General features: G+C 57.9%; 1 protein-coding gene across 1 annotated transcript; it reads left to right on the top strand.

The window, feature by feature from the left end:
- The first annotated feature begins 7266 nt into the window (after window positions 1–7266).
- On the top strand, window positions 7267–17621 carry UNC93B1 (unc-93 homolog B1, TLR signaling regulator). The gene is made up of 11 exons (XM_058689857.1): window positions 7267–7437; window positions 7637–7778; window positions 8284–8437; window positions 10716–10877; window positions 11082–11214; window positions 11548–11641; window positions 12194–12318; window positions 13122–13304; window positions 13791–14064; window positions 15978–16096; window positions 16841–17621. The coding sequence occupies exons 1-11, from the start codon at window positions 7342–7344 to the stop codon at window positions 17180–17182; spliced, it is 1824 nt and encodes a 607-aa protein (XP_058545840.1). The 5' UTR covers window positions 7267–7341; the 3' UTR covers window positions 17183–17621.
- Window positions 17622–19255: the final 1634 nt, after the last annotated feature.

The following is a 19255-nucleotide window of genomic DNA, read 5'->3' as shown; positions in this document are numbered from 1 at the left end:
CTTCCTTGTCTCTGCCTCAGAGGCGAGACCACCCTGGCTCCTCTCTCCGCACCCCCCCCCCCGCCCCCCCAGCTTCCCCTCAGAAACCAGGAGGACCCATTCCAGGGGCAGAGTTAGAAGCCGCTGGTGCTAACTTGTCGCCAAGGGCCAGCACGCACTCAGCAAACCTGGACTAAGCACCTACGGTACGCTAGGCCGAGCCGGGCGCTCAACGCAAATTCTCACGTAAGTCTCAGACATTATGGTCCTAGCTTTGCAGGAGAGACAACAGGCTCAGAGAGGTGCAGTGGCCAGGACTGCCCACACGGCAAGAGTGACGGATGGGGACTCCAGTCCAGCCAGGCCTGTCTCCCTGGCCCACAGCGTTTCCAGGGTGCCCCGAGTCCTTGCTTAGGAGCCGAGGGGAGTCACCCTAGCTCCCGGAAGCCTCATCTCTATGCCGAAAGCAACAGCCACCGTTTCCTGGACATTTGCTCTGCCAGGCACCGGGCAGTGTCCTTGGCACATCTCAGCTCGGGGACACGTCCCAACAGCCTATGGTGATTGCCATCCCTGATTTTTAGTTTCAAAAATGATAGAGTCAACTCAATGCCAGGGCCAGGGAAGCGCGTCAGGTGAGTGAGTAGCGGGCCCAACGTGGCCCTCTTTGGGACACGATGCAGAGAACATGCTTTTGTTGCCCGAAGGTATCCCAGGAGAGGTTTCAGGGTGTCCGAATTGAGAGCAGTATTTCTCTCTGCTGTTTGGTTTTCCCTAATTATTGTATCATAATGAGAACAAACAATAAAACCTATTATAGAGAAAATAATTTGAAAACTGGCGGGGGGGGGGATGGCTGCTCATTCCTGGTGACGCCTCTATGGGGGAGGGAGAGGGGTCGGTTCTCTGTCCCCTAGGCTGTCCTGACTGTGTTTATCTGGCCCCACCCCCATGCCCGGCTAGAAGACAGTCCCAGGCTTGAGGGTCAGAGCGAGGAAACAGTGTCATCAGCCCCGGGGGTCAGGGTCACCCAGGGAAAGCTGGCCCACTCTCTGGGCGCTGGGACCCTGTCAGGGCCAAGCCATTGCCCACGTGCCTCCCTGGGGAGAAGCACCCTGGCCTCTCTCCTTCTCCCCACCCCGATCTCCCGCCAGAACCTCCCATTGGCTGAGTCTACTCGGGGAGCCCTTTGTTCAAGTAGTTGAGAGCTCTGGTCTCCAGGAGCAGCTTGCCAGTCCCACCCAAACCCACGCCTGGACCGAGCCAGAGACGATTTTTCCTGCTGGTTCTGCATTAATAGACTTTAGGAGCCCTGGGGCCCAAAGTGCCTGCTTCTCACATTCCTCTGGTGTCACCATGTGGGAACGCTAACAAGACCAAAGCTACTCATTACTCACCTTGGGACATTTATATGTGTATTCTTTGTGTCTTTGTTCTTTTTCTTTTAAGGAATTTATATTTTTTTGTCGTTTAAATGTAAACATATTTCCTTTTTTGCTTTTAATAAGGTTAGAATAGTATCATCAATCACGGGGTGCCATAATGTCAGGTTTTGAACCAAGCTACCAGGACCCCCCGCCCCAAATATTCTGAAATGAATCCATTTTAATAAAGTAGTTGTTTGTTTTTTTATTTTTAAAAAATTTTTTTTTTCCAACGTTTTTTATTTATTTTTGGGACAGAGAGAGACAGAGCATGAACGGGGGAGGGGCAGAGAGAGAGGGAGACACAGAATCGGAAACAGGCTCCAGGCTCCGAGCCATCAGCCCAGAGCCTGACGCGGGGCTCGAACTCACAGACCGCGAGATCGTGACCTGGCTGAAGTCGGACGCTTAACCGACTGCGCCACCCAGGCGCCCCAGTTTTTTTATTTTTTTAAACATTAAACATTTTTTTACAGTTTATTTAAAAAAAATTTTTTTTTTTACGTTTATTTATTTTTGAGACAGAGAGAGACAGAGCATGAATGGGGGAGGGGCAGAGAGAGAGGGAGACACAGAATCGGAAGCAGGCTCCAGGCTCTGAGCCATCAGCCCAGAGCCCCACGCGGGGCTCGAACTCACGGACCGCGAGATCGTGACCTGAGCTGAAGTCGGACGCTCAACCGACTGAGCCACCCAGGCGCCCCAACTGTTTATTTTTTGAGAGAGAGAGAGACAGAGACAGGCATGAGTGGGGGAGGGGCAGAGAGAGAGGGAGACACAGAATCGGAAACCGGCTCCAGGCTCTGAGCTGTCAGCAGAGTCTGACGCGGGGCTTGAACTCGTGAACCGTCAGATTGTGACCTGAGCCGAAGTCGGATGCTTAACCGACCGAGCCACCCAGGCCACCCTAAAGCAGTTTAAAATTAGGGGCACCAGGGTGGCTCAGTCGGTTCAGCATCTGACTCTTGACTTCGGCTCAGGTCGTGAACGGCTCAGGTCATGATCTCACTGTTTGTGAGACGGAGCCCTACGTCGGGCTCCTGTGCTGACAGCGCGGAGCCTGCTTGGGATTCTCTGTCTCCCTCTCTCTCTGCCCCTCCCCTGCTCTCTTGCTTTCTCTCTCTCAAAATAAATAAGTAAACATTAAAAAAATAATTTAATTACATTAAAAGTCACCAAGAGGCCACAGAAGGAGTTCCATGTGTAACGAGGGATCCTAAACTGTACAGAAACCTCTTTTAGAGGCAGGGACCGTGACCCCAGAGAAAGCGCGCACTCTCTTAAGTCAGCATCTAAGGCGCAGCGGTAATGCGTGCGGGCAAGAACGCTGTGGGTGTCCGCTCGGCTTTTTCCTTAAAGGGTAGACCGCCGACTCCCTGGAACAACGTTTCTGCTCCCCGGCTACCTTCTCTTTGCTTTCTGGTTGTTTCTTAAAACACGCTCTGCTGGATTTCCTCTTGGGGACCTTCTGGCGGGAGATAAAAACACCGGGGTGGGGGGAGGGTGGCGGGTTCTGAGTCTCCCTGAGGCCTTGGGTGTTTAGCAAGCCTTGACCCTTCTCCCCTCGAGCAGACAAACCCACCCTGGAGACATTTACCCTTGGACGACACCCACGCACTCAGGGTGTGGAAATACCTGGTCGCCTTGAAACGTACCAACAGTCTGTGAGTTCCTCCCCCGCCTGGCCCAGGGCTGTGTGGCCCGTCCTCACCCCACTCCCGGCCGGAGACAGATGGTGGGCTCTTGGGCCACAGCTTCGAAAGGCTGCATCTCAGAGCTTCCTCGTCCCTTCAGGGGTCACTCATCATCCCTCTCTCCATTCATAAGATTTTGTGGGCCTGCCCTCTTTCTGACGTAGTGACAACTAAAAATCTCCCGTCCTGTCTCTCTCCACAAGAGCCAGCTGGCGGGGGCACCCCCTCTCTCACGTCCCTAAAGGTGTGGTCCGGCGTCCCGGAGGCTTCTGTTCCTCCTATCCCCCTCCATCCTGCTTTTCGTGAGCAGAAGCCCTTTTCTGCTTATTCCCGTTTTGCAGGTGTGGGAATATGGGGGTCTATGCAAGGTGAGGGGCTGCGGTTTCCCACACTAATGCCAGAGAAGACCGGGCAGTCGGCTTGGGGGGATGCCCTGGGGACCCCGCTTTGGGGAGACAGGACCCTTCCCCAACCTTCTCCTTCCTGGCTTGTCCTGAGTTCTGGTGGAGACATGGCTGCAGCACAGGGCACTTGGCTGAGTTCTTCCTTTCTTTGGCGGCCTCAAGGGAAGAAGGGCTTTATAGACCACAGATGCTAGTCTCTCCCCAGGCGCCATACGGCTTTGGAAGGGGTAAGGGCTCATTCTTGGCATCACTCTCCTGCAGAGCCTCGGAACCCCCTGCCTCCCACCCCTGCTCCCCCGAGCTCACACTCTGAGGCCACACTGCCCACCTCAGGCAGCCATCTTTCCTGCTCACCCACTGAATTCTACAGGACTGCATCCTCCTGGGGGTGTTGAAGTTCCCCCTACGAGCCCCAGGACCTCCTGGGCCTCCTCATCCCTTCCCACCCTGGGCCACCGCCACACCCAGGACTTGGTCATCGCCCAAGGTAACGAACCCCAGCATCCGTTCTCTGACCACGGCCTCCTGGCCTCCTAGCCTCCCAGCATGCCCTGCAGTCCTGCTGTGTTCTGTCTCTTCTGCCTCTAGACCTTGAGCCCGCCCTCCTTCCGGCTGTTGTAGCTCCTACTCTGGGCGGCTCCACCTGTCTGCTCTCCGCGCACCTGCACCAGGATGCAGCCTGAAACCTCTGCAGATTCAAGCCCTCGGCACCCCCAGCTCCCCGCCTGCCCAGCAACCGTGCTGGGGTGGGTATTTGTCACCATGCACTCGCTTATCCATCCACTCACATTTATTGAGCACCTACTAAGGGGCTGGTGCGATCCTCCGCGTGAGGGGTACATGGTGAGGATTTGCCCGGGAAGGAGGGGACGTGGGAAAGAGATCATTAAACCACAGAAAACCAGAAGGGAAATAGTCAACGGTGGGGGTTGTACCTGTCATGGGGTGGCTTCCTAGTCTGAGAGTGGAGGGTAGGAAGGATACCTCCTGGGAGGGGAAGGAGGAAGAGTGCTGCAACCAGGAGGGACAGCGGGGGCAAAATGGGGGCGGGAGGGAAACTGGATACTTTTGAAAATAGAGACATAACTGACGTAGACCCTTGTGTAAGATTAAGGTTGTACAACATATTGATTTGACACATTGTTGCTGCAATATGATTGCCAGTGTAGTGCTAAAGAAAACCTCTATCACATCACATAATCATTTCTTCTAGCGGCGCGAATAATTGAGATCTAGTCTCAGCAGATTTATTGTTTATCGTGCAATTTTGTTGTCTGTGATCTCTGCTCTGTGTGTTACATCTTTAGGATTTATTTATTCCAGCTGCAGGTACGTATCCCTGAACAAGGCCGCTCCCATACCTCCACCCCCACCCCCAGCAGCCACCATTCCACTCTGTGTGTGTGTGGTTTTTTTAATGTTTATTTATTTTTGAGAGAGAGAGAGAGAGACAGAGTCAAGCGGAGGAGAGGCAGAGAGAGGGAGACACAGAATCCAAAGCAGGCTTTTCAGGCTCCGAGCTGTCAGCACAGAGCCCGATGTGAGGCTCGAACTCAGGAACCGTGAGATCATGACCCGAGCCAAAGTCAGACGCCCAACCGACTGAGCCACCCGGGCGCCCCTCCACTGTGTTTTTTCGAGTCATTGTTGTTGTTCTTTTTAGTTCTATTTTTAATGTTTGTTTATTTTAGAGAGAGAGACAGCATGACCAGGGGAGGGACAGAGAGAGAAAGAGAGAGAGAGACACACACAGAATCAGAAGCAGGCTCCAGGCTCTGAGCTGTCAGGACAAAGCCCGAGGCGGGGTTTGAACTCTTGAACCGCGAGGTCATGACCTGAGCCAAAGTCCGACGCTTCACCCACGGAGCCACCCAGGCACTCCCTTGTTGTGCTTTTTAGATTCCACATATAAGGTGTGTCATATCATGTGTGTCCTTCTCTTTCTGACTTGTTTCCCTTAGCATAATGTCCTCGAGGTCCATCTACGCTGTTGCAAACGGCAGAATTTTCTCTTTTTTCCTCCCAGCTGAAAAGTATGTCATTGTATCCATACGCATCACATCCTCTTTACCCTAAATTCATCCACTGATGGACACTTAGGTTGCTTTTGTATCTTGGCTATTATAAGACTGCATTAACATGGGAGTGTAGACATATTTTTGATAACTTGTTTTCTTTTCCTTTGGAGTACATCCAGAAGTGGGATTGCTACATCATGTGGTGGTTCTACTGTGAGTTTTCTGAGGAGCCTCCAGACTATTCTCCAAGATGGCGGGACCAGTTTGCCACCCCACCAGCAGGGCACAAGGGTTCCATTTTCTCTGCATCCTCACCGACATTTGCTATCTCTTAACTGTTTTCTTTTGCTGTGCAGAAGCTTTTAAGTTTGATGTCGTCCCACCTGTTGATTTTTTTTTCTTGTACTGTTTGTGCTTTTGGTGTGATATGCAAAAAAAATCTTTCCAAGACCCATGTCAAAAAGCTTTTGCCCTGTTTTCTTTTAGGGGTTTTATGGTTTTAAGCCTTCCATCCATTTCAAATTTTTTTTTAATGTTTTATTTATTTTTGAGACAGAGAGAGACAGAGCATGAACGGGGGAGGGGCAGAGAGAGAAAGAGAGAGAGAGAGAGACACAGAATCCCAAGCAGGCTCCAGGCTCTGAGCTGTCAGCACAGAGCCCGACGCGAGGCTCGAACTCACAGACCCTGAGATCATGACCTGAGCCAAGTCGGATGCTTAACGGACAGAGTCACCCAGGCACCCCAAGCCTTCCATCCATTTCAAATTAAATTCTGTGAGGGTGTCAGAGATGGGGACCCAGCTTCATTTTTCTGCGTGAGGTTACCTATCCAGTTTTCGCAACGCCATCTGTTGAAGAGACTGACCTGGGAACTGTAGATTTTTAAAAGCTTCCCAAGTGGTTGCAAGCAAGGTGAGAGCCAGCGCTGTGGAGCCTCAGCTCCTGCAACGCGAGAGCTCCGGGGGCTCCGCTGCAGGGCGGACCCCACGGGGAGGGTGCCGGAGGCTCCGGGGCGCAGCCAGCAGCCTCCCACTTCTGCCTGCAGCCGCCACACCGCAACTGGAGGGCGGTGCATGGGAGGAGGGCACCGGCTGTCAAGTCCGGTGGTGGGATCCCTCCGTGGGGCTGCTGTGGGGGGCCCTTTGCTGACCTGCGAACACACCGCATGGGGCGTGGAGGTGGAGCTGAGGGTGACAGTGGTAGCCCTGAGTAGAGCCTATTATGGCCTGGCACTTTTCTAAGGCTTTGCGTTAATTAAAAAAAAAAAAATTTTTTTTAAATGATTTTATTTTTGAGAAGAGAGAAAGCACGAACAGGGGAGGGGCAAAGAGAGAGAGAGGCAGACATAGAATCCGAAGCAGGCTCCAGGCGCTGAGCCGTCAGCACAGAGCCCGACATGGGGCTCGAACCCACAAACCGTTGAGATCATGACCTGAGCCCCCCAGGCCCCCCAAGGCTCTGCATTAGTTTAGCAATCCGGTGATTGCCCTGGGAAGCCGTGCTGAGTGAGAAAACGGAGACCCAGAGAAGTGGAGTTGACTCCCAAAGCTACCAAGCCAGGAAGTGGCCGAGCGAAGAGTCCCACTTGCTCCTCGCGTCTCCGAGGCCAGGTCCCGGCGGCCCGGGGACACCGGCCCCGCCCCTCCGCCCCGCCCCCGCCCCGCCCCCGCGTTCGCGGACACCTTAGGCCCCGCCCCTCGCGAGCCGGCGACCCGCGGGGCGGGGCGGGGCGGGGCGGGGCCCGCCGCCTGGAGGAAGTGTCCCGCCCGCCGCCCGTGCACCCCAGGCGGCCGCCGCCAGTGCTCCCTCGGGGTCGGGCCATGGAGGCGGTGCCGCCGCTCTACCGCGTGGCGGGGGCCGCGGGGCCGCAGGGCGACGAGGACCGGCTCGGGGTCCCCGACGGGCCGGGGGCTCCGGTGAGCGGGGACGGGTCTGTGAGGGGGGGTGCGAGGACCGGGAGCGCGGGGGGGGGGTGTGTCTCCCCGGCGTGGGGGAGGGGGGGAGGCGCCGCCCCCGGGTCGGGCCGTGGCAGCGGGTCCCGGGAGTGGGGCGGTGCGATGCGACCCCCGGGGCCCCCAGCCCGGGTGCGACGTGCACGCCGTGCGTGCCCCGCAGCTGGACGAGCTGGTGGGCGCGTACCCCAACTACAACGAGGAGGAGGAGGAGCGCCGCTACTACCGCCGCAAGCGCCTCGGCGTGCTCAAGAACGTGCTGGCGGCCAGCGCGGGCGGCATGCTCACCTACGCCGTCTACCTGGGTAGGCGGCCCGCAGCGCCAGAACCCGCGGCTTCCCCGCGGCCTCCCTTCCCAGCCCCGGTCAGGGAAAGAGAAACCTTAGGGGCCGGTTGGCTTCCCTTCCTCTTTCACTTCCTCCCCCGCCGCGCTCGCAGCTGCCGCAGCTGTGGCCTCAGCACATGGAGGTGGGGTCAGGTGCAGTGTTCTGGATTCCCAGGCAGCACCTTCGGGAGCGCGTGGCCAGGGTCTGGGCGCCCTGGGCGGGTCTGCCGCCTTCCAGATCTGGAGCGCTGGACGTGTGTATGGGGGAAGGGGGGGGGGGTGCGGTGCGGGGAGGGTCTGGATTCAAGAGGCCGACGCTGCCACGGGCTGTCAGGACGCTTGGCCCAGCCTGGGCATCCCTCTCGGTCCTCATGGGCGTTGGAATCGGGGACTGGCGCTCCCTCCAAGCTCGCGCGCCGGCCGGCCTCTGTTCCGTTGCCGCGGGAGTTAGGCTGCCCCCTCTGTGCCCGCCCCCTGCCCCCCAGGCCTCCTGCAGATGCAGCTGATCCTGCACTACGATGAGACCTACCGCGAGGTGAAGTATGGCAACATGGGGCTGCCCGACATCGACAGCAAGATGCTGATGGGCATCAACGTGACGCCCATCGCCGCTTTGCTCTACACACCTGTGCTTATCAGGTGCGTCGCTGCTGTCCCCAACAGGGCTGGACTGTCGCTCAGATACTGACGGGTGCAAGGGCTCTTGGCCCATGGGGTCTCCCCCTGCCCCGGTGTTCTTGGGGGTGGGGAGCTGGGGAGGCGCCTTGCCTACCTGGAGGGGTGAGAGAGAGGGGAGGACCCAGGTTTAGGGAAGGGAGCAGGAACTTGACCCCAGGGCACATTTCCCACAACCGAAATCCACTCCTGCCCCTTCCCTCACCTTGCCTGTGCCCCACATGGCATTGTCTTTGTGCCCTCCTCCGTGGTTTGGAGCTACAGAGACCTTTCCAAGATCAGTGCTGTGGAATCTCTGGAGAGGATCTGATCAGCCGTAACGCCCAGGCAACCAAGCCCGGCCTGATCAGCCCCATGGCCGGTATGGAGGGAAGACATGGCCCGGCAGGTGCCCCAGACGGTCTACCCTGGACCTGAGCCTTGGAAGCATCTGGTCCAGCCTTCTGGCCAGTGCAAAACCCCCCTCCACATGCACCCTCCCCACCAGGAGGCGGGTCTCCGCTCAGATGAGACCCAGAGACTAGCAGACCAATTAGATGGGTTTTAGTTCCTCTATCTTAAAACAAACAAACAAACAAAAACAAAAAACCCCCAACCCCAAACTCCTTTAACATCATCGTACAAAGACCATTAGGATCCTAACTGAAATCAGAAAAAAGAAAACCCTCCCAAGCCCTCCAGTAAATCAGCTAACTTTGTTGTCCCAGCAGCATGCAGGGATAAACGTTTACGTCCTTGTCACCAGAGCGTGTGCCGAATTCACGTTTGCTTGCTTTCTTTTCACTGCACGTGTCTTGGCCTTCTCCTCAGTCTTCACATTGAGGACTCTGCGACGGTAGAATCTTCTGCAGAGATGGGGGCACCCAACCGTGGCTCAGAGTTGGACATTCAGCCCCCCTCCTTTTTTTTTTTGTTTTTTGTTTTTTTTGCATATTCACTTTATGCTTGTAGCTCTTTCCTTCTTAAAATTAAAAAAAAAAAAAATTCTACAATAAATTTCTAGCGGTACCTTTACCAGATCAGAGAAAGACCATGGCTCTGAAAACATACCACTGTTGCTAATAACAGCTAATTCTCTATTTCCCATGTGCTGGGCCCTTTCTGAGCGTTACCTCATTCCCTAGGATCCCAGGGAGATCTAAGAGATGAGGAGAAAATGAGACATTCAACGGCTTGCCCAGGTCCCACCGGTAGCACCTGGCAGTCAGAAAGTTTGACTCCCTCGCCCTAAGCTTGCCCCTTGCCCAAACTATCAGGCTGATTTCCTAGAGGGCTGTGCCCATTTGCATGACCTTGGGCTGTGCGCATCATTTTTTTAAACCACAGGCTCACCAGCAATGAGTGCTGATATTTTCACTTTTTGCTCATTTACTCCATCAAAATGTGACTTGCCCCCCCCCCCAATAGATCAGAGTGGGCTGCCTATCTCTTGTTTATATGGCAAAATAAGGATAATAAAAGAACTGGGGCCCTGTAATAGAGAAAGTAATTGTGATCGGAAAATCAGAGTCATTTGGCTTTGAGCTTCCTGGAAGCCAAAGCAAGGAAAGGAACTAAATGAGCACAAATAACTCAAAAACACCCCAAAGCTCCTGGCAGTGGTTTTTAGCCTGACTAGCCTCCGTGCCCTGAGCGGGCCCTTATCCGGTCCGTGGTCAACCACCTTTAAGCCCAGTGTGGCATTTTCTCAGAGTCAGCAAGCCTGTTGTCCTAGAAGCCAGTGAGGACGTAGCTTCCCAAATGACCACAGTGGATGGCAAGAGCGATGGGCAGGGAGGAAGGGATGTTGGTCCTGCCAGGACCTCTCTCTGGTCCTAAGTTTCCTCGACCCAGTTTGACTTGCGTCCCTGGGCCCCGAAGCCACAGCACGTGAGCTTGGATGGAGAAGGGGGATTCGCGAGCCAGCCCGGAACACAAATGAGGGCTGGATGTGCACGCAGGCCACTGACCGGTGACACCGCCCCTTCTCCCTCCATCCTTGCAGTGGCCACGAGAAGCTTGTGGTTTGGGCTCTGTGCTCCCCCTTAAGCTGTGGAAACTGATTGTGGGGACCTGGGACTGAGACCACCAGCAAGTCCCTGTCTCTGCTACTCTTAGAGCCCCTGACTCCAAGGCCAGGGATTACTCCCCGTCTCGCACCGCCTGGTTGGCGAGCCGGCACCCGGGCCTGTGGACCCTCTGGTCTCAGGCCCCAGTGGTCTGTGCAGGCTCGCGGTGCCAGCATCCCTCCTACTGCCCGCAGGTTTTTTGGCACCAAGTGGATGATGTTCCTGGCTGTGGGCATCTATGCCCTCTTTGTCTCCACCAACTACTGGGAACGCTACTACACACTCGTGCCCTCAGCTGTGGCCTTGGGCATGGCCATTGTGCCTCTTTGGGCCTCCATGGGCAACTACATCACCAGGTGAGCCTGGGGGGCCGCAGGGCGGGAGGCTGGAGACCTGGCTGTGTCTCTGCCGCACTGCCAACCTCAGCTGGCGGCGCTCTCTCTGCCTTTCGGGTCTCAGTTTCCCCGTCCGTGAGACGCAGCCCATAGCCCTGCGTGCAGGAAGCAGAGGCGTCGGGTAGAGGTTGGACTGGGGGAAGCTTTCTCTCCTTTGTGGTCCAGGATGGCTCAGAAGTACTACGAGTACTCGCATTATAAGGAGCAGGATGATCAGGGCCCCCAGAAGCGCCCGCCGCGGGGCTCCCACGCGCCATACCTCCTGGTCTTCCAAGCGATCTTCTATAGCTTCTTCCATGTGAGTCAGCTCCACGTTGGCGCCATGGGGGGAGGGTGTTGCAAGCCCAGGACCCACGCGTTGGAGCCCATCCCACAGTCTTCTCAACCCTCCAGTCCCACTGCCCTTTCTTGAGCCACCCTCTGCTTACTGACCTCTGGTGACCGACCTCCTCCTCTCCTTGTCGAGGAGAAAGTCCTCCTGCGCCGGGCACTCCCTCCTGCCACCAGGCCGCCCCCAGAGCCGGGGGGGAGGGCTCCTCTTCGGCCAAGGCTGTGCCCAGACCCCTTTCAGACCATGCCTGTGCCCCGTGCCTGCTTCTGAGCCCAGCCCAAGCTGCCCTCCTGCCCACAGCTGAGCTTCGCCTGTGCCCAGCTGCCCATGATCTACTTCCTGAACCACTACCTGTATGACCTGAACCACACACTCTACAACGTGCAGAGCTGCGGTTAGTCTGCATGGGGTGGGACCCCCAGGCCTGTTCACCTCCCCCATTGAGTCATCCAGCAGACACGGGGCTCTTGAGAGTGCCCAGAGAGGATGCCCTCGCCCACAGGTCCAGGGCTGAGAGCCTGGTGGCCCACACCTCTTACGGGCAAGGCAAAGGACCCTGTAGGAGTATGCAGTCAGGACATCTGACCCAGCCTGGTGGGGACGGGGTGCATCAGGGAAGGCTGCCTGGAGGAGATGCCATCTGGGCTGAGCCACAGATATCCTCAGAGCTCAGTCACTGCAGGGTGAATGTATGCAGTTGGGGGATGGACTGGTCCGCACCTCCAGCCTCCAGGCACTAGGGCAGGAAGGGGGGCTAGGTGTTCCTCTCCTTGTGGCCCCTCCAGCCCCAGTGGCCCTCTCCTCCAAGCTGCTCCCCAAATGAACCTTGCCTTTGCAAGCACTGTCCTCACCCACCACCTGACTCTCCCCTGCACTCTCCCTCCTTGCTCCATTTCTTTGTGGTTGACTTGACAGTGTGCTCTACTCCCTGTGTCCCACTCTTCAGGTACTAACAGCCAGGGCATCCTCAGTGGCTTCAACAAGACAGTTCTGAAGACGTTACCACGGAGCCGAAACCTCATTGTGGTGGAGAGCGTGCTCATGGCAGTGGCCTTCCTGGCCATGCTGCTGGTGCGGCCTTGGATGGGGTGGCGGCGGAGTCAATAAAGTCTGGGGACTGAGGCGGGGAGAAACGGGCGCCATCTGGGCGCGTTGCTGGCAGGCAGCCTGGGCAATGTCCTGGTCTGAGGTGGGAGCCGGGTCTGAATCCTGGGGAGGAAGCCTGAACCTAGCAGCCAGGCTAGAGGTTTGGGAATGAACCTGGAGTTGGAATCCCAGAGAACGAGGAAAGGGGGACCAAGCCTGGTCTGGGGTGGAGCTGGAGACGGGGTCCTAGAGGACTGGGCTGGAGGCAGAACCCGAGAGGTAGGACTAAGGTGCAGGGGGCGTGGCTTGGGCGTGGCTTCTTCCTGGAGGCGGGGCTGGGAAACAAGGCCGAGGTCTGTGGGTGAAGCTGGGGGCAGGACCCGAGGCTGAGAGGCTGGGCTGAGGTCTGTAGGTCTGTGGGTGTGTCTAGGGGCGGGGCCCTGGGCTGGGAGGCGGGGCCGAGGTCTACCGGGGAGCCTGCGGGCAGGGCCAAAGGCTGAGGGGTGGAGCTTAGGTCTGCGGGTGTGTCTAGGGGCGGGGCCCGGGGGCTGGGAGGCGGGATTAAAGTCTGTGGTGAGTCTAAGGGCAGGGCTCAGGGTTGAGAAGCAGGGTTGAAATCTATGGGTGTGTTTAGGGGCGGAGCCCGGAGGTGAGGCCAAGGTCTGTGGATGTGCCTGGGGGCGGGGCATGGGGCTAGGAGGCGGGGCTGAGGTCTGTGGGTGTGTCTAGGGGCCGGGCCTGAGGCCTGAGTGCCTGGCAGCCCGCCCCCTCAGCCCGCGGGTCCGCAGGTTCTGGGCCTGTGCGGCGCCGCCTACCGGCCCACTGAGGAGATCGACCTGCGCAGCGTGGGCTGGGGTAACATCTTCCAGCTGCCCTTCAAGCACGTGCGCGACTTCCGCCTGCGGCACCTCGTGCCCTTCTTTATCTACAGCGGCTTCGAGGTCCTCTTTGCCTGCACCGGTCTCACCCTGGTAACTACCCCCCTGCATAGCGTTGTCAGATAATATACAGAACTTCAGGTTAAATTTGTATTTCGGCTAAAGGTTTTGAATACATGTATAAGTATGCACAGGTGCGTCCCAGACACCCCCCTTCCTTTCTTCCCTCCCTTCCGCCATTCCCCCACTGCCTTAGGCATGTTATTTTAACCTCTCTGGGCCTCAATTTCCTTTATCTGTGAAGTGATTCTAATAACCATGCTTGCTCCCAGAGCTGTTACATGGTTGAGACAGAATAATGCCCATAAAGTGTATAGTTCCATGCGGGGTACAGCCTTGGTATCTGAGGACATTGTTCAAGCCTTCTCCCCTGTCTGTGCCTTCAGAAGCTCCCCATGAACTTCCCAGGAGTTAGCCCTGACTTGGTCCAGAGGGGACAGGGTGTGGCCTGAAGACCTCAGGTAGGGAGGGCCAGAGCCTGGGCCAGCTGACCTCTGACACTCACTCCTGTCCCCCCAGGGCTATGGTGTGTGCTCCGTGGGGCTGGAACGCCTGGCCCACCTCCTCGTGGCTTATAGCCTGGGCGCCTCCGCTGCCTCGCTCCTAGGCCTGCTGGGACTGTGGCTGCCGCGCCCGGTGCCCCTGGTGGCTGGGGCTGGAGTGCACCTGCTGCTCACTCTCAGCCTCTTCTTCTGGGCCCCCACACCTCGGGTCCTGCGACACATTTGGATCCTCTACGTAGCGGCTGTCCTCTGGGGTGTGGGCAGTGCCCTGAATAAGACTGGGCTCAGCAGTGAGTATAGCCATGGGCACTGGGATGGCTGGGCAGGGGACCCTGTGACTACCTCGGGGTGGTTAGGGAGGAACACAGAGATCCCAGGGACAGACATGGGGTCCCATGGATACACTAGGGGTCTGTTATGGTGGAGGTGGGCGAGCATCCCTGTGGACACTCCCAGGAGTGGGAGGAAGTTCCATGGGCTGCAGGGACAGATGAGGAGGGCTGTGGACGCACCAGGGGCAGGTATGGGAGTTGCACGCCATGGACATCCTGTCGACACCCCAGGGTGGGCTTGGGGCCCTGTGGCCACTGGGGGTGGGGGCGGTTAGCGTGAGATCTTGTGGCTACACGGAGTAGGTACAGGGCTCTGTGGGCACCTCCGAGCAACAGTGTGGAAAACCACACTTGGGATACTTTGCTTTCCAACCAGAGGACAGGGCCCACCCTGACACTGGGAGCAGATTGCCAGTCCGTGCTCAAGGGCGCCTGGGAAGCAGCAGGTGGCCCTGTACACGCTCCAGGGTGTAGGCGCACACATGACCTTTTTATGGAGAAGAGCTGGGAGCAGGCATGAAGCCCCAACGCCGGTCTGCAGAGTAGCAGAGTCCGGGCCCTGAGTCTGGGCTGCTGGGGTGGGGGCCCCGGGGAGTGGAACTCTGTTGGCAGAAAAGTGGGGGTGGGTGGGTCAGAGTTCAGCTGTGTGATGCTCGCTGCCCCCAGGTAGGCATATGCCCGTGACACGCAGTCAGTACACACAGGTGCGGGGGGGGGGGGGGGGACAGGGTGTGGCCTGAAGACCTCAGGTGCGGTTATTTGGATCTTTCACATCAGCATCCGCTGTGATGGGCCAGTGCTGTTAACAGTTTTGGACATCACCCTGGGGGCGTGATGTGGTGGAGGTCATGCCTGCTGTGGGCAGAGCGGGGGCTGGCTCAGGTGACCCCTGCACCCGCCATCAGACAGTCAGGTATCCGCATCTGTCATAGGGCATGGAGCCCCGCATTCTGGGCCACACTCTCTTGGCTGTTGCTCTGAGGCCGCCAGATCTGGGCAGCATCCGGTGTTGGTACCAGGTCTGGATTAGGACCTGGTCCTGGTATCCCCTTCTGCCTGCCCAGTTCTGCTTCCTGCCTCCTCCTTGTGAACCCTGGGGGGGGGGGGGCTCCCTGTCCCTTCACAGTAGCCCTGGGAGGAGCGGTCATGCTGCAAGGCCTTAGGGCAGGGAAGTTAATGTCCTGAGTGGCAGGTGAGGGTACGATTTGCTAGGTGCTCTGTGGGCGCTCTCACATTAAAACCTCAGAACACGACATATAATATGCATCATCTCATTTACATTTGGGAAAACTGGCCATGGGGAGTTAACTTATGCTGAGACTACCCCATAGAGCCAACATTTGAATCCTCATCTCTGTACTAAGTCTCTCCACTTCACAGTCCTGAGTCTCCCGACTCCCTGTCCGGTGGTCTTTGTTCCCAGCCCAGGGGAAGTTCACACCTCCCCGTTTCAGGTTTGATTTGCAGAAAGCTTGCTGCTGCAAGCAGTTTGCCCTCCCTGAGCCCAGGGTGAGGAGAAACAGCCTCCAAAGGCCTGGCGTTATGCACCTGGGGTCCGAGAGATGACAGGATATGACGGCATATAGAGTTTTCCGCTTTTGAGACCACACATGTGCTCCAGAGTGAGGCCCACACTGTACCCCCTGCAAAATTCACCTGTTCCTGCCTCTGCTCAGCTCCCCAGGCAGCGTAATAACGGGGCTTCCACCAGGGGGCAGGCCAGGACCGGCTCAAAGGGCTTTCCAGGAGCTCCAAGGCCAAGGGCGGAGACCAACCGAGTGCTGGCTCTGAGGGGGTCACAAGTGGGAGATCAGCCATTCTGGTCCCTGTTGACCCCTCTCCCCTTCCTGCCCTGTCCTGCCCACCTGCAGCACTCTTGGGAATCCTCTACGAGGACAAAGAAAGGCAAGACTTCGTCTTCACCATCTACCACTGGTGGCAGGCAGTGGCCATCTTCACAGTGTACCTGGGCTCAAGCCTGCCCATGAAGGTGAGCCTGAGCGTGGTAAGAGGAGGGTCTCTGGGGGCGTTAGGACCCCTCATGCCAGCACCCAGGCAGATACTTTCTGAGTGCCCACCCTAGCCTCACAGCCCCCCAAAAGGCACTACTCCCCAAGGGCCGGGTCAAGCCCACTCCAAACCCAGGACCCGCTTACTGCCTCACCTCCCATGGGCCTCAGTTTACCTGTCTCTGAAGGGGTTCACAGTTTCTCTTTCCTTGGGTGTTCATCCCAGACACCTGCGGGTAGTTTGATGATCTGTTCACAGGACGTCAGCTCTGAGCTGGGCGGGGAGGGTCTTCCCTTCATTGGCCTGCGGGGAGCCGGGTTCCTCGTGCTCTGCTCCCACCTACTGGTGGGTCAGTTTAGCAGGTCTAGACCCAACATTTGAAAAAATGAAATAGAAGACATGAGAGCAGGATGTGCTGCTTATATGTGTGTATGGACTGTTATGATGGGGAACTACGTTTGGCTGTGGGCTGCAGCCGGAAACGTCTGAGAGGCATTTCTTACAAGGGTGACTGCGCTAAGGGACACAGGAGTCTAAGCCCCAGGGAGGGAAAGAGCTGGGCTCTGAGCCTCGCCCGCGGCAGGGTGCTCAGGAAGCGAAGGTGGCTTGGGCAGCTGTGCAGTGCGATGCGGGACGCGAGCGCGCCTGTCCCGCGAGGGGCTAAGCGGGGAAGGCGCAGGGGTGGTGACCCGCGGGTCCCCAGCGTCCCTCTTCGTGCGCACAGGCTAAGCTGGCCGTGCTGCTGCTGACGCTGGTGGCCGCCGCGGCCTCGTACCTGTGGATGGAGCAGAAGCTGCGGCGGGGTGTGGTCCCGCGTCAGCCCCGCATCCCGCGGCCCCAGCACAAGGTGCGCGGCTACCGGTACCTGGAGGAGGACAACTCGGACGAGAGCGACGCGGAGGGCGAGCGCGGCGGCGAAGGCGGCAGTGGCGGCGGCCCGGGGGACGGCGTGGAGGAGGAGGCGCCGCCCGCGGGTCCCCGGCCTGGCCCGGAGCCGGCCGGCCTCTGCCGCCGGCCCTGCCCCTACGAACAGGCCCTGGGAGGCGACGGGCCCGAGGAGCAGTGAGGGGCCCAGCCTGCTCGCCGGCCTCGGTTTACCGCGTCTCAGGTCGGGGCCCCCGTGACTGCGCCTCCTTCAGGAAGGACCTTGGCCCCCAGCCCCGTGTTCGGGAACGGCCGTCCGGAGCCCCCGGGCCACCTGCAGCGGGGGCCCGTCCCGCAGCCCCTCTTGGACGAGACGGAGCTTTGAGACCCCTGGGTTGGAGAGACGGACGGCACAGCCGACCCCCCCCACCTCCGGGGCCGCCCTCCACGACCCCTCCCCGGGCTCCAGAAGGGGCGGGGTCCTCCTGCCGCCACCGCCCCCAGTCCCGCCCCAGCTCCGCTCTCGGCTGCGGGGCTCCGCCCAGTGCACCGCGCGCTTTGCACATCATACCCCCGTGGTCCGTGAAGAGACACGACTTTTTATAGAAAATGAGAAATAAAGAGGTTTTGTATTGTCCTGACCGGGAAGTCTCGAGCTGCGGGGGTAAGGAGGGCGCCCGGGACGGGTGCCCGGCTGACCCTCCTGGGGCAAGATCTCCGACCCCTTGACCCCCGCCGAGGGGGAGGGCCCCCTAATCCCCGCCCATCCGCCCTGCCTCCCTCCTGGAAGCCCCGCCCCTCCCCACACCCACCTGTTTTTCCAGGTCCCACCGCGTCCACCCGGGAGAGACAAGCGCCCGGTTGGCCTGCGGGGACCGCGGCAGAGAGTGTGACGGGGCTGCCGGTCCCTCGTGGGTCTAGAGGGCGCGACAGACTCCGAAGGTCCAACTCCCACCGCCCCTCCTGCAGTCTCCATAAGCATCTCCAGCCCTCCCGCCCGTCCTCATCCTTTTTCTGTCTATTGGGGTGTTTCTGCCTGCAGCTCCCCCAAGGGACTCCTTTGGGAGCCAGGTCCACTTCTGAGCCGTGTCAAGGTCGCCCCTGCTGGTCTGGGCAGGGAGAATGGTTGTCTGAGCCCCGGTGAACTTGGCCACTGCCCTGCTGTAGCCTCAGCTGCGGAGCCCATGAGAGCCACAGACCCCCTACAGCCTGAGGGCGCCCCTTTCTCCACGACCCCCATGGGAGGGACTGAGACCCCCACTGGAAAGGGCTTTGAACGCCTGGGTGAGGACAGCTAAGGGGGCCACATGAGGGTCATAAAGCCCTGGTTGCACCCCAACAGATCCTCTGCTGTGGCCACACCATTCCTCACCCCCCACATCCCCTCTACCCCCTGAAGGCCAAGGCCAGACCGTGTCCACACCCACTTCAGCCTCAGTTCTCTTAGACACCCCACGCCCACCACCATAAATCACGCCTCCACTCTCTTCTCTCTGGCCTCGCTGGAGTTTGCATCTAGCAACCTCTAGGGGGCCTTGGAGCCAGGCTCTGTGACCTCAGGCAAGGGCCTGACCCATCTGAGCCGCGGAGTCCTTCTTGGTAAAGTCAGCGTCGGTAAACAAGGAGATATGTTTGAAACCCCTCAGCACAGTGGCTCCGTAGGAAACTCACAAGGATGCAGAGAATATCTTACATTTTCTAAATTTTGGAGGGAAGCAGCAATCCTGCGTACCTTTCCACCCCAAGCGAACTAATAGATCCACGTGGCTCCCAGCTTCAACATTAGATCACCGCACATTCCCTTCACGTTGTATCTGTGAGACGTTGGGTTTCCTGTGGTTTTGGGGATAAGAAGGGAAAGTCACCATGGACCAGGAAGTGAGGCTGGGGGGCGTCCAGTCTGATTTCAAGGTGTGAGAAGCCGGCCAGTGCACACAGCCAATTAGTAAGTAGTGGTAGTTTTTTTTTTTTTTTTAATGTTTATTTTTGAGAGAGAGAGAGAGAGAGAGAGAGAGGCAGAGTGCGAGTGGGGGAGGGGCAGAGAGAGGGGGAGACTCCAGGCTCTGAGCTGTCAGCACAGAGCCTGACGTGGGGCTCCAACTCGCGAACGCAAGGCAAGATCATGACCTAAGCTGAAGTCAGATGCTTAGTTATTGAAGAATGAGACAAAAGTACTGTTTTCTCTTCCTATTTATGCGTATTCTATTTCCTAAATGACCACTAAGTTATTAGGACATAAATTTGTATTAAGTTATTTGGACCTAAAATAATTGGT

This window comes from Neofelis nebulosa, chromosome 10, assembly GCF_028018385.1.
Source record: "Neofelis nebulosa isolate mNeoNeb1 chromosome 10, mNeoNeb1.pri, whole genome shotgun sequence".
NCBI classification, from domain to species: Eukaryota; Metazoa; Chordata; class Mammalia; order Carnivora; family Felidae; genus Neofelis; species Neofelis nebulosa.
The sequence above is the reverse complement of the archived record's forward strand: the minus strand, read 5'-3'. Positions and strand labels throughout refer to the sequence as shown.

Coding starts and splice junctions, on each gene's coding strand:
- UNC93B1 (XM_058689857.1), top strand. CDS start 7,342: ATGGAGGCGGTGCCGCCGCTCTACCGCGTGGCGGGGGCCGCGGGGCCG. Junction 11,642..12,193: donor CTACAACGTGCAGAGCTGCG/GTTAGTCTGCAT, acceptor CCCACTCTTCAG/GTACTAACAGCCAGGGCATC. Junction 16,097..16,840: donor GCTCAAGCCTGCCCATGAAG/GTGAGCCTGAGC, acceptor TCGTGCGCACAG/GCTAAGCTGGCCGTGCTGCT.